The sequence below is a fragment of the Phragmites australis genome, chromosome 5, assembly GCF_958298935.1.
Source record: "Phragmites australis chromosome 5, lpPhrAust1.1, whole genome shotgun sequence".
NCBI classification, from domain to species: domain Eukaryota; kingdom Viridiplantae; phylum Streptophyta; class Magnoliopsida; order Poales; family Poaceae; genus Phragmites; species Phragmites australis.
Genome location: NC_084925.1, coordinates 2,069,214 through 2,082,933, shown reverse-complemented (window position 1 = coordinate 2,082,933; position 13,720 = coordinate 2,069,214). Strand labels below are relative to the sequence as shown.

Sequence of the window (13,720 nt, the reverse complement as noted above, 5' to 3'; positions counted from 1 at the left end):
CAAGTTCTCACTCGTGATTATCACTTCTCTATCGTTGGAACATCCACATGGATATTGCTCCCTTTGAGTCACGAAGTCTCAAGTTCTCACTCGTGATTATCACTTCTCTATCTCCAGATTAGTGAGCATCAAACCAAACACATAGCTCTTCTCGTGGCTCCAACAAGAACTCCAAGAGCTCAGTGAGACACCTCCAATCATTAACGATCGGCTAGGTGTTGTCAACCATCAAGAGTAACAAGTTAATAGTTTCGCTTGACCAAGATCAAACCTAGACTATAGCTAGATTGCACACTTGTTACTCTTAAAACACTAATAAAGTCTTTAACCAAATCTAGACTCACTAGATCAAGATACTACTCTTAACCCATCTTTATAGAACGGTCAAAAAGACTAAGAAAAAAGATCTATACTACTTTACATACTTTTTATCTCCTTTATGACACTTAGATTTCTTCTTAAATATTATGGGTTAGGCCCACATATATCTAACAATTGTTTGTAAAGATACTTCTAGCAGTTCCTGTTGGAAAACAAAGATACTTCTGTCGATTCAAGTCGAACCACCTTTGAAAGTTAGAGTAACTTTGGTTTAGATGAACAAGTTTGCCTATATCAGGACTTGGCTAGGTTAAGATTGAACATGACATGGTTTTGGTCAATATTTGTATTTATGTTGGATCACGTTATGACACTACTATAAAGCCACTCAGAGAAGACGGGAAACATCATCTTTCATGATTAGAGCGGATATTTTTATTCTTGCATTGTGCATTTCTAATACATTTTTGTTGGAGAATTAGCCGGCTTATTATCTATAGTTTGTTGCAGTGTTATCAAGGGTATATAGTTTTCCTCAAATATGGATTTGTTCACTTATAATTTATTGCTAAATGCTTTATCCTAGACGGGTTTTTCTCCGTCTGCCCAAAGTGGTTGTGGTTGGGCCCAAATATCGGCTAATAACAATATAACACCTACAATTGGTTCATATATTGTTTTGTTTTGTAGACTATGCATTTTACTTGATTAGTCAAAACATGGTTTACTGTCTTGCACTACCCGTACATTTAGGTAGCCATGACAAAGTACTATGTGTAATCTTATTCATCGTTATGCAAGTTAATCATTTATCATAGACACACAAAAAGTTCATTCGATCTTTATTTCGGACGAGCGAAGGAACCGAAACCATTTTATTATGGCTAATAAATACAATTATACAACACATGTTTGGGATCATGTCAGTCTATCATCAATGGCAAAAACAAGATTCTTTTGAAATAATATTATTTTATTAAAAATTGCAAAAATATTATTTGAAATAGGAAATCTACAGAAATGGGTGTCATGCAGCAAATGGAGTGTCGTTATCCTATTTTGCATATATGCGGAGGCCTGTTGGCACTTCAGTTGTTGACAGATCATGTGTCTCATAGATAATATTTAAATAAAAATTTATAACTTTTTCGTATGATCTTAGATGTAGATGGTCTTTATATGAAAATTGTATATCTATAACTTTTCAGTAGAACACTTTTCTATTTAAATCTATTTAAATGCCCAAAAAATATCTAGAAAATCTAGATCTAATTTTCCAGATGTGAAATTTATAACCACTCTTTGTGTATCTAAACGGATAATATAGAAAAGCGTTCAACTACAAACTTGCAGATATCGTCGATAGATACAATTTTCATATAAAGACCATCTCTATTTACGACTTTCCTATTTTTACCATTATTTTTGTAATTTTTAAATAAAATAATATTATTCAAAAAATCCAAAAACAAGGCCAACTTCTTCATTTATGGTGGGTCCCACATATGGATGGCAGGCATAATGGGTACGTGTAGTGCTTACCCATACCCGTATTCGTATACCTGTCATGTAGTATTTTTCGCTCACGAACGTACTCACTTGTACTAAATGTTATCCATATTCGGCCCTATTAGGATATTTATCCACGAGTGAATAGGTGATCAGTTAAATTGTCGTCTAGTCCCACCTGTTAGCCAGTCTGTCCACCAACAAAGGAAAAAATAAGAGTGCAAAAAAAAACCCCCAAAACAAGGGTGATTTTTTTTTTTTGATAAACATTGGATTTTTATTCACACACAAGACACTTTACATGGATGAAAGTCATCCCAAAGCAGGTTCTGCAATGCCTCAAGAATAGTGCATTGGACATTATGGAAAATATGATTACAAGAGTAAAACGGACCTATCAGCCTATCGGCTTGAAGCCAAGCCTTCCTAGCTAATCTATGAGAAATTTTGTTCATCTCCCTGTTGATTTTGCGCACCTCAAAATGAATTCCGTGATTGTTCTTCACGAAGTCTGCTAAATGTGGTCTTAGGTTCCAATGGGCTGGAGTAGTAATTATGTCCCTTTTTTGAAGAGCTGTCACCAGGAGTTGATTGTTTGAGATATATGATACCTTGTCCATACCGAGGGCTTTGATTACCTTAGAAGCTAACCCGATGGCCTGTGCTTCTGCCATGAGAGGGCCCTGTATATTGAAAATATGTGCAGAAATAAAGATGCCTGTACAAATGGAGGTATGTGTTGTTGTATTACGAATGAAGATCCCTAGTCCTGTTTTCTGAGGAGCTGTTGTTTGTGTGTCTGGAATAATAGTAGCATCAGTATAGCAATAGGGGCTAGAAGAAGAGGTCTTGGCACTATGTGCATAGCCAATTCATCATAGTGGCATCTCCTCTTTTGCAATTGCATTTGTTGTTGAAACTCCTATCTATCCATCTTGTTGTGTTTAAACCTTTCCTCCATCTGCATTGAGAATTATACATGAAATTGAAGCTTCTATTGCATAGTGCACTTATTGCACATTCCATTACTTCCTGTTAAACCGGAGGACATTCCTAGCTTTTCACATATACCAAAGAATATTGAATATTTTTTGCAAACAAGGAGTATGGGAGTTAGAGTTAAAAATACCTTTGATAGAAGTTTGAATCCCATTCTCACCATATGGCAGCAAATCACATCTGAGTGTTGGGTTACCTATGAACCATACAGCTCTAGCAAAATCACAGGTAAAGAAAAGGTGATGATCAGTTTCAAGAAGGTCACATTTTTTACAATTCGACTCAATATGATTTGAAAATCTTCTAGCTCTTTTACTTGTAGCTATAGCTTGTCTAAGCAATATCTAAGCAAAAGTTTTGATACGAGGCTACAACAATTTATGGTTCCCAATATTACGTAATAAGCTGAGAATTTGTTATGGTAAATCTCTAAGTACCTTGGGTAGAAATTGGTTTTAAATGTTGCCGTTGTAGGTACTGTAGACCTTTTTTGTTGTACATATTCTAGAAGAAGGTGGGTTTCAGCATAATATATCTTGACCTTCATGATCTGAGATTTAGATCTGCAAAATAATCTGTATAGCTTGTTCACCAAAGAACTAAAATATATTTTTTATATCAAAATTTTGTATCAGGGAGCCAAAGATTAGAAATAATATTTGGTATTTGTTTCCCATGAGTATTTGTATTGAAAAAAGAATGTATTTGCTTTCATATTGGACATAAGACTGGGACCAAATATTTATGTTTCATTAAGAGATTTGATAAATACAATTTTGAGTGAGAATATCTTTTACCTAATGTATGGAGGACCAAAACACAAATTTTCAACCTGAATTGCGTGCTTGCCAGGCGGTGAAATTGGAAGCAGACGGCAAGGCGCCGCATCCCAACTCTCATCCGCCGAGCAAAACCCTAAACCCTAACCGCACCAAACCCCCTCCCCTCCTTCCCCGGCGGCGGCGACCACCAGCAGCAGAGCAGCAGGAGGAGAAGAGCCAAATATACAGGGCCGGAGAAGATGCCGCTGGGGCACCGCGCAGGGGACAAGAGCGACTCCCGCTACTGTGGGATGGAGGTGCTCGACTTCCCCACTGGAGAGGGCCTCCCCGCCGTCCTCTCCCACTCCCTCTCCTCCGCCTTCGACTTCGTCCTCGCCCCACTGGTGGGCACTGTACTCTTCTGCGCTACCGCCCGCCGCCTCCTCGCCCCCGCCCCTCTTCACTCTGACTTGCTCTGCTCCGCACTGCAGGTTGACCCCAATTACCGGCCCGCGCCTGGCGCCGTGCTGCCGGTGGCGGCGTCGGACCTCGTTCTCAGCCCGTCCCAATGGAGCAGCCACGTCGTCGGGAAGCTCAGCGAGTGGATCGATTTGGACGCGGAGGACGAGAAGCTCCGGCTGGACTCCGAGCTGACGCTGAAGCAGGAGATCGCGTGGGCGTCTCATGTCTCGCTGCAGGTCCAGTGGTCTCATTGCAGTGTTCATAATTCGTTCACCCGTTGGACTAACACCAACCAATGGTTATTACACATAAATGATACGTTTTTTTTAATCGTGGAATCTTACAATGTTCTTTTCTAATTTTATTTTTATATACGAAGTGGAAGATATAATCGGGTAATGTAAGTGGCCAATTGCCTTCAGGGTTTCAAAACCTGACACTGGTCCGGTGACACTGGTCCGGTCACATTTCATATCTCTTTCAGACTTTTTAACATTTTTCAACTTCCAAGGGAATGTAATTCGTAAGTATATTTCAAAATGACTAAAGACAGCTTAAAGTGGCATATTCTCACTGTGATCACTTGCTCTCGGTACCCACTGGGATTTCTAGTTCCTGACGGTAATTTGTCATAATCTCACAAGCACTAGAAACAAGGATAAGCCCAATCCAGTGCAGAATAGGATTCTGATGGTTGCTGGCAACTTTGTAAACTTGACTATCTCATGCAGCATTTTCTTTTTCTGAAGAAAATTTGAATTTTGGCGCATTTCCTTGCAGGCATGCGTTCTTCCTGCCCCCAGGAGATCTTCTTGTGGCAATTATGCTAGAGTTGTGAATGAAATTTTGCAAGGCCTGACCAATATGCAGGTATTTTCCTCCATCTCCCATTCCACATTCCAATAGTTTACCTATGTTTATGTTTATATCTGATTAATCTGAATATCATTTCTTTTTAAAAAATTCTGCTTCTTTCTTAAGTTGTGGCTTAGGTTACCTCTGGAAAAGTCTGAACCAATGGATGACGATCATGATAAAGTAAAGAATAACAACTGCATGGTAATCTTTTGATCATCGAGAGTTGCCTGGAACATTACTCAAAAGGTTATTATTAAGTAAAAGTATGTGAAAATTCCACATAACTCTCGTGTTTATGTGTTTTCTTAAGTTGCAGGGTGAAATGGTAGACTCGTGGGAATTGTGGAATTCATTCAGATTGTTATGCGATCACAGTAGTCAGCTATCTGTGACACTTGATATTTCGTAAGTATCATACTTGCCTATACCAAGTGCTTTATTCCAAGTAAAGATGCCACATATACTTTTTTGATCTATAATGCCATAGTTTTGGTATTCATTAGAAAGGTTGGTTTTTCACTTATCAGGAGCACACTTCCGTCATCGAACTCATTAGGGCGGTGGTTTGGGGAGCCTGTAAGGGCTGCTATTCTTCAAACTAATGTAATCATTGAGTTTATTAATTTAACGAATTCATGTATACTATCAGGAGATGAAAACATAGTCCTGCATATTTTGAGTACCATTTGATTTTGCTCCACAGGTTTTTCTAACAAATGCGTCAGGCTATCCTTGCTTGTCAAAACGGCATCAGAAGTTGCTAACTGGATTTTTTAACCATTCTGTTCAGGTTTGTTACTTGTTATGCAGTTATGGTTACACTTAATCAACCTTTCTTTTTTCACATCTTTTTGAGTTAACAATCAATGTACACGCTTTTATTTTTCAACTTGCCTTTTTTTTTTTTTACATATACCATTTAAATTTCTGAGGTAACTGTGGCGAACATGCTTGTTGAATTACCTTTTTTTGTTTTATTTAGGTAATACTCTCTGGGAGATCAAATCACAATGTTTCCCGAGTAGCTGAAGGAGTGCTCTCAGGTGATGAAAACCACACTGAAGGTTAGTCATTCAAACTTCGAGACATAATAGTCTGTTGTATTGTTTAATGACACATGATTATTAATAAATAAAGTGAGTAGCCATTTACATACATAAGAAAGTTGTCACTGCTCACTTTATATTTTAACTGAGTTTAGTACTTTAGTCAACTCTTGGAAAAAAATACAAGAGCTCTAAACTTTGAATGTTGAAATCTATTTCTCTCCTCCATATGATAAGACACGTGAGTGTTTCTATGATTTTACTGTCCTATCTATGAGCGAATCGCCAGATTTCTGAGGCTCGCTGTAAACATACTTTCATTGTTTTTAGTAGATGACTTAGCAACTGCCTAAATTGTTAACTTAGCATTGACCTAAACTGTTGCTTTAGATACCCCTATTCGACATGCGTTGAGCCCATACCTGGACTACATTGCGTACCTGTATCAAAGGATGGATCCGCTTCCTGAGCAGGAACGTTTTGAGGTAGCATTCTTCGAGACCTGCCATGGCCCATGATTTAACTGTTTGACTGGGAGATTCATTGACCTTGTGTTATTTGCTTCATTCAGATCAGTTACAGGGATTTTTTGCAGTCTCCTCTCCAGGTAATTCCTGTTTTATTTGCTCTTGAGTTCAGATTACCTAAAAGTAGTTCTTTCGTGGAACATGGGCTGGGCTATTACTACTTCGCTCTGATATCATTATTGGGGTTTTCAGTTTTGCTGAAATTTGACTGAAATTTCGCAAAATTCAGTTGTTCTAGTCACCAACAAAAAAGGGTGTTTTCGGTCAAAAAGAGTTGTTTAAGCTTGAATTTGTGAGCATAAAAATTGTAGAATGTTCCATAATAGAGCAAACAAAGTCCCTAGCTTGGCATTTCCCGCGCGTAGAGGATGTCCATGGTTCAAATCCCATACTCAGCCAACTTTTTCAAAATTTACCTTCGCTGACAGATGCGCCTCACGACTTCAAGGAAGAGAATTGAAATCGTGACAGCTTGATTTTGGAACCCACGACCTCACCCTCGCGTGGGTACAGCCTTGCATATATGCTAAAAGTATTCATATGTTGTGGAAGATAATGCTCTCTTTATCCTATTTTAAAGTTTAAAAATCCAATTATGTTCAAATCATTAGCCTGGAATTCGGAACGAAGTTTCTAGAATTTGTAAATTCTGGTACTCCGCTGACATCTGAGAAAGAAATTTCAAACCAGAATTGAAGTCCCTGCCCCACATTACTATGCACTCTTTGCTTTCTCATGAGTCATGACTTTCTTTTTGGTGCAGCCTCTAATGGATAATTTGGAAGCTCAAACTTATGAGACATTCGAGAAAGACATCGTGAAGTATACTCAGGTTGCTGCTATATGATGTGAATCTGCCTTTTTATATTATAATCCCCGAAGAAGCTCCTTTTTAAAAACTTTTATTCTCCTTAATTTATTGTGAACACACAGCTAGATTTTGAATTAAACTTCCTGATTATATATTATCACCTTTTCCTTCTGTTTTAGCGAACTATTGCCCATTTTATGGTTCTTGGTACCAGTAATTGCCCCATGAAATACTGGTTTACTTGCACGAGCTGATGAACCTTGGCAAAGAATACAAAATCAAATGATCAAATGTTATCTTTTTTTTTTTTTTGAGATTTCCGCCATTTCTGCTTGTTAGTAACTCTAATACCTGTATTGATTTTATCGGCGATTCTTTGTTTTACATCATTTGAACAGTATCAAAGAGCAATTGCTAAGGCCTTGGTCGATAGGGTCTCAGATGATGCAATCTCCACAGCTAGGATGGTAAGATGGAGCCTTGGCCTTTGAATTATTTCTAAGTTCGATGCTTGCAAACTATATACTTCCGGTAAGACTTCCGATAGTGCAAAATTTAAAAGATGAATTAACAGTGAATCTCTTTGAATTAAGATTAGTAGATGCTTTATATTTTGTTGAGCTGGCATGAATTCATATGCTGTTTCTGCATTACCTCCTGTACAGTTCTAGACCATGAACTGTTGAACATTTTAATGACTCTTTTCTGCCTTTTGATTTCCTACATTTCATAAATGAAGCTATTCCCTGCAACGTTGAGCTCCATTCCTTATTTCTGTTATCTCTTGACTTCTTGAGTCTAATTATCGAACTTCCTTCACTATTCAACAAGCAAAGGTGCTGATGGTTGTTGGAGCAGGTCGTGGACCTCTAGTAAGAGCATCATTGCAGGTCAGTGTTACTTTTCCTGAAGCTTACGAACTTTACGGCCTTTAACACAAAAAGGATATTGATGAACTTTTGTGCTTAAGAATACAACTGCAACGCCCTTTTTCGAAAAAAATACAACTGTAACACAAGTCATTTTTCATTTATGTCTGTGTTTTCTATGGAGCTAAATAAGCTTTGACATTCAATGCAGGCTGCTGAAGAAACTGGTCGCAAGATAAAAGTATATGCTGTTGAGAAAAATCCTAACGCTGTTATTACTCTTCATGTGAGTGACTGAGTGATTGTGCTGTCTTTTATTTCTCGAATCATTTCCATTAGATGGGAATGAAAACTTGTCAATGCAATAATCACGGATGCAATCCCCTTTTACTTACTGTTCAATTTGTACTCTGCTGTTGCCTTTTTGTATGAATAGACAAATATTTTGATCTGAATTATTTTGGGGTTGAAACAGAGCTTGGTCAAATTGGAGGGGTGGGAAAGCTTGGTTACTATAATATCTAGTGACATGAGGTGCTGGGATGCCCCTGAAAAGGCAGATATTTTGGTACGTTGATATTTTTCTGTAAATGGTCATGTTAAATATTTACAACCTGTTAATTTAATAGATCTCTTGCATACATACATGAATCAGGTCAGCGAGTTGCTTGGGTCCTTCGGTGACAATGAACTATCTCCTGAGTGTCTAGATGGTGCCCAGCGATTCTTGAAGCCAGATGGGATTTCTATTCCTTCTTCGTACTGGACCTTTTCTTATACATATCTTTCCTTAATTCCTGGTATCCAGAATATATTAATGTCATGATTGTTTGCTTGTGGTTCTTTGCAGGTACACCAGTTTCATCCAACCAATAACAGCATCAAAACTACACAACGATGTAGGTGCCTACCATTTCAGTTATAGTTGTGACATTTCTATGGAAATTTAAGTGACTTGATTTCTGCAGATCAAAGCACACAAAGATATTGCACATTTTGAAACTGCATATGTTGTCAAACTACACCGTGTAGCTACACTTGCACCTCCACAACCGGTGAGAGATCGCAATTTCTGCTGTGTATTTCACTGGTTGTCTGATTCTATCACAGTTTCTGAATTTATCATGAACTATTTGTGCCATGAAATTTGGTGACAACCCTGACATCTGCAGGTTTTTACTTTCAACCATCCCAATTACTCACCAAATGCTACCAATCAAAGGTACACCAAGTTGCAATTTGAAATTGTACCAGATACGGGATCATGCCTTGTGCACGGTATGCAACTATACTTGTGTTTGAATTAAGCTAACACAGCTACACTAGTTGCCCCCTCACTAACACTAGTTGTCCCTATCATTTTGGCAGGATTTGCTGGATATTTTAACTCTGTTCTATATAAGGATGTTCATCTCGGAATTGAGCCAAACACAGCTACACCAAACATGTTCAGCTGGTAAATGGCAATATGATCTTTAGAAGCTGACAATAAATCTTGAATTATTGCCATCAACTGTATTTTGATCACCAAACATTGTCAGGTTCCCGATATTCGTCCCGTTGAGAAAGCCCATTTACGTTCCCACAGGGTCTCCTATAGAAGTGCACTTTTGGCGATGCTGTGCTCCCACAAAGGTAGTTGCATGGTTTCTTGTCTGCCTGCTGATTGAGACATGCAAATTTCTTTCACTTATCTTCCCCATTACTGCAGGTGTGGTACGAGTGGGCTGTGACGACGCCGACTCCATCACCGATCCATAACAGCAATGGCCGGTCTTATTGGGTCGGTCTATAAGTTATCAAGAGCATCCTTTGTTTTTTTCTTCTTTTGAGAAAGAGTAGAGGGTATGTTATATGTTTTGGTCTTCAGTGCGTCTCGTTACATGTTACTGCCTGGAAGAGTCTCTAGTGCGAAGCAAGTGCTGATCCAAGGAACGAACACATCTTGAACGCAGGAATAGGGAAGCACTGTAACGTGTTGTATTTCGAGGTGCTGTTTGGCCTTTTAACTTTTTACTTGTGTTGTTTCTTGCGTCAGGGAGAGTACCAAACAAGCCAAACCAACAAATTTTCGGTATCCGGGGAAGACCAGTTTTTTTTTACATGAAGATTTGTTTGGATCGTTTCCAAGCTAATTACTGGTGTAACCAAAATTTTGGCCAACAGTTTAGTCACATCTCGGTTATCAAATCTTCATTAATTTTACTAAATTTTGGTATTAAATCTAATGGTTTGCCCAAAGAGGAGTCTGGACGCTGCGCACGTGCGAGCGTATACTGTCTGGCGTCTAGCCGAGCCGCCAGGCCCACACGTCAGGTACTGTTGCTGGTGAAGACCATGGAGCACGAGCATGTAACTGACGGGAAGCTTCCCGAAGCATCTGGAACACGCGTCCAGACCACACTAAAAAAGAAAGAGGTCACGAACCCCCGAGAAAGCGGAAGACGAGTCAGAGTTGGAGGGCAAGCTACACATCCATCCCCCATCCACACGCCCCCGCCTCGCCGAGAGATCTGCGGCAGCGACCGATCCATCCGGAGGAGGAGGAGGAGGTGGGAGGGAGATAGAGAGAGAGGGATGGAGGAGGCGGCGGAGAAGGCGCTGTCGTACAGGTACTGGGTGCGGGAGGCCACCGGCGACGCCGCGCCGCTGCCCATTCCCCGCAAGCTCGACCCCGCTGCGGCCGCGGCCGCGACCGCCGCCAACGGCAACGGCAACCCGGCGCCCCTCGGCTCCGTCTGGAATCAGGTCAGCTTATCTCGTCATCTCTATGCTTCCTCCCATCCGGATTTCTCCCTCTGTGTTTGATTGGGAAGGAATTATGTAGTTGCATTGCAACAAACTGGCAATAAAGATCGCAAATTTACGATGCCTTGTGTCTCCACGACGCTCACCCATCCGTGAGGTCAGTTCTGATGGGGAGCCGATGCGTCCTAGATCGGTAGAGCGAGCTGCTGTTCTGATCTGTAGTTGAAGTCGCTAGCCATTAGGGCTATGTTCACGCTGAGGCGTATAATTTCATGATATTACTCATAGCTTGTAATATAACAAGTCAAGTTGTCTTGGGGGAGTCTAAATGTTTCTTTGAAGGTAACTATATAAGGTGGTAGGGAGAAATGTTGTAACAACCTCATAGCATCGGAGTCATAAATGTTCTCGCAAATATTTGTTTTGAGTTGCTGATCCATACCATTTGTTATGAATTGTTCACCTTAGGATAAGAACCGACTGTACCTGCAACATACATGTAATTATCTATTGTGGCTACACTGGCACACTGCTGAAGTGCTAAGTTACGGTTTACTGTTGTGTTTGCACTTTGCAGGCTGGAACCTGGGAGGAAAAGAACCTCAACTCATGGGCTAATAGTAGGATAAAGGTGCGGTTGTTTACTGGCCAACCATTGGCAAAATACTCATAAAAATTAGTACAATGATGTTTCCATTCGTCAAGAGTCTCTGATATTTGTTGGCTATTCTGTACTGCAGGATTTGCTGGGTTCCTTAGGTTCATTGGAATTCCCCACAGGGAAGGCATCCATTGAAGAAGTGTCCAAATGCTCAGGCGATGTAAGTATTATGTTTGACAGAAGCGTTCAATTCCATAAACTCATTACCACTTTCTGCTGGAAGGAAATTTCCCTCTAGTTAGTTTTGTTGAGTCCTTGTCAGTAGTCACTATACGCTTGATGACATTGAGATTGCCTGTCACTTAAGCTGTCGGCAAGTTGTGCCTTGAGGCCTGTCAATTTTCTCAAGCCCAGTAGCCCACCATGATAGTTGAATTGCACTTGTTCTCAAGCGTATGGTCAGTTCAATATTAGAAATCTTTGAAATTAACTTGGAAATCCATGATTATACATTAACTATCTTCCATTCAAATACTTAGAACATAGCCTCGTACTTCCTATCGGGAATTTAGATGCATTTTTATAGCTCAATGTCGATTCCTCCACCTGGGCTACCCAAACAGCAGCAAGTAAAGAAAAGAAATGCATGGCGCCTTCCTCAGCCTCTTTTTCCCTCTTGCAGATAATGCCAATTGCACCTTGTGTTGGCTGCACCCTAAAATTATGATAGCCAAGTTTCAGCCATTTTTCACTTGTTAGAGACATCTATATTTTCGCTTAAAGAACAATGTGAAAAAACGAACTTGTGAAAGATTAAAGATCCTTCAGATAATTTACTAATAGCAACTAACAGTGGGTAACTTCAAGTCTATGAAGCATAGATTAACCATAGGAAACTTTAATAGCCTTATTTCACATGCCTAATAATCTATCTCATCTGCCATCCTAGTACTCATTTTGTGAACCAATGTATAGATATCCCGGATCATTTCTTGCTTGATTATTTTCTTTATACTTCATTTGCTGGTTTTGATATACTTTGGCTACTTTCTCTACCATACTGTTTGATTTGTATCACTGGATGGAATCTTCTGTGGCAATTAGTATCTCTGTATCTTTTCAATTTATCACTGGATGGAATGTATGTCCTTTGTTGCTTGGCAGGCATTTCAGGTCACGGTTCGTAATAAGAAAAGAGTTGGGTATAATTATGAACTAACCTTGAAATTTCGAGGTAAAACACCATATCATGTCAAAGTTAACAGCAATCACTCAGATTCACTCCTTAGTCCTTGTATTACTGCAGTATCACTCATGTTAATGCTTATTAGGTGAATGGTTAATTAAAGAAGAAAGCAAGGAGGTCAAAGGCCATTTAGACATTCCTGAGTTCTCCTTTGGTGAGCTTGATGACTTGGAGGTAAAGCTACTAATCTATACGAGATCTGTACCACTGTATCTAATGTATCTGATACAATACTAGCTGGCATCACCTTTTTTTTTTTTTTGCCTCTGATTTCAGGTACAAGTAAGGTTCAGCGATGACAAGGGCCTCGCATCCGACCACAAAACGCTGATTTGCAAGGATTTGAAGTCCTTCCTTGCACCTATTCAGGAGAAACTGCGCGTGTTTGAAGTAGAGCTCAAAGGTAGATAGCGAAGATTAGCAAGAGTCGGCAGCTAGGTGAAATTAACTGGCGCTGCTTTCTCAGCATTAGCTTCATTCGTGAAAGAAAATCTGTGCTAGATAAGTAAGCATGTCAAAACTCGAAGTCCTGTGTGGTTTCACCATGTGATTTTGTGTTGTGTAAAGCTTCTACAGTCATCACATGTTCTTGGATGACTGGGGTTGTATGTGCACTAATGTTATGAACATATCGAGATGGACACGTACTGTCGAAGGAATCACTTGATCGACGTTTCTTTTCACGGATGATATACAATAGTGAAGACTTTTAGCATACTTCTTTGTGAAAAATGAAGCATATATATATGGATGCTATACGAGCATAATCATCCATCTATTGAGCATAGTCAGGCAACCGATTACGGTACAGATTTAAGGTATCCTGTTAGATGAAGGCATCTATTGAGCATAGTCAGGTAACCGATTACGGTACAGATTTAAGGTATCCTGTTAGATGAAGGCAGCTTGATAAGGTAGCGGTGGTGGCTTTATAGTTGTTTTGTCTTCTTTGTCGGTAGATG

The 13,720-nt window shown here is 39.6% G+C and overlaps 2 protein-coding genes across 3 annotated transcripts; both read left to right on the top strand.

Annotated features, from left to right (window-relative positions):
• Nucleotides 1–3,351: 3,351 nt before the first annotated feature.
• Nucleotides 3,352–10,298, top strand: LOC133918337 (protein arginine N-methyltransferase 5). 2 transcript variants are annotated; one of them, XM_062362182.1, is made up of 22 exons: nt 3,352–3,994; nt 4,082–4,288; nt 4,833–4,922; nt 5,034–5,111; nt 5,227–5,315; nt 5,438–5,513; nt 5,614–5,700; nt 5,893–5,974; nt 6,347–6,441; nt 6,528–6,563; nt 7,247–7,315; nt 7,693–7,761; nt 8,131–8,184; nt 8,375–8,449; nt 8,639–8,731; nt 8,819–8,922; nt 9,014–9,062; nt 9,132–9,218; nt 9,336–9,441; nt 9,532–9,619; nt 9,705–9,798; nt 9,875–10,298. In XM_062362182.1, exons 1-22 carry the CDS (start codon nt 3,851–3,853, stop codon nt 9,956–9,958), a joined length of 1,956 nt encoding a protein of 651 aa, XP_062218166.1. In that variant the 5' UTR covers nt 3,352–3,850; the 3' UTR covers nt 9,959–10,298. The 2 variants fall into 2 exon arrangements, with proteins under 2 accessions (XP_062218166.1, XP_062218165.1); XM_062362181.1 differs by having other exon boundaries at nt 5,221–5,315.
• A 187-nt stretch (nt 10,299–10,485) lies between these two features.
• Nucleotides 10,486–13,441, top strand: LOC133918339 (uncharacterized). Its single transcript, XM_062362184.1, has 6 exons — nt 10,486–10,911; nt 11,489–11,542; nt 11,652–11,732; nt 12,677–12,746; nt 12,844–12,932; nt 13,035–13,441. Exons 1-6 carry the CDS (start codon nt 10,501–10,503, stop codon nt 13,167–13,169), a joined length of 840 nt encoding a protein of 279 aa, XP_062218168.1. The 5' UTR covers nt 10,486–10,500; the 3' UTR covers nt 13,170–13,441.
• The last annotated feature ends 279 nt before the right edge of the window (nt 13,442–13,720 follow it).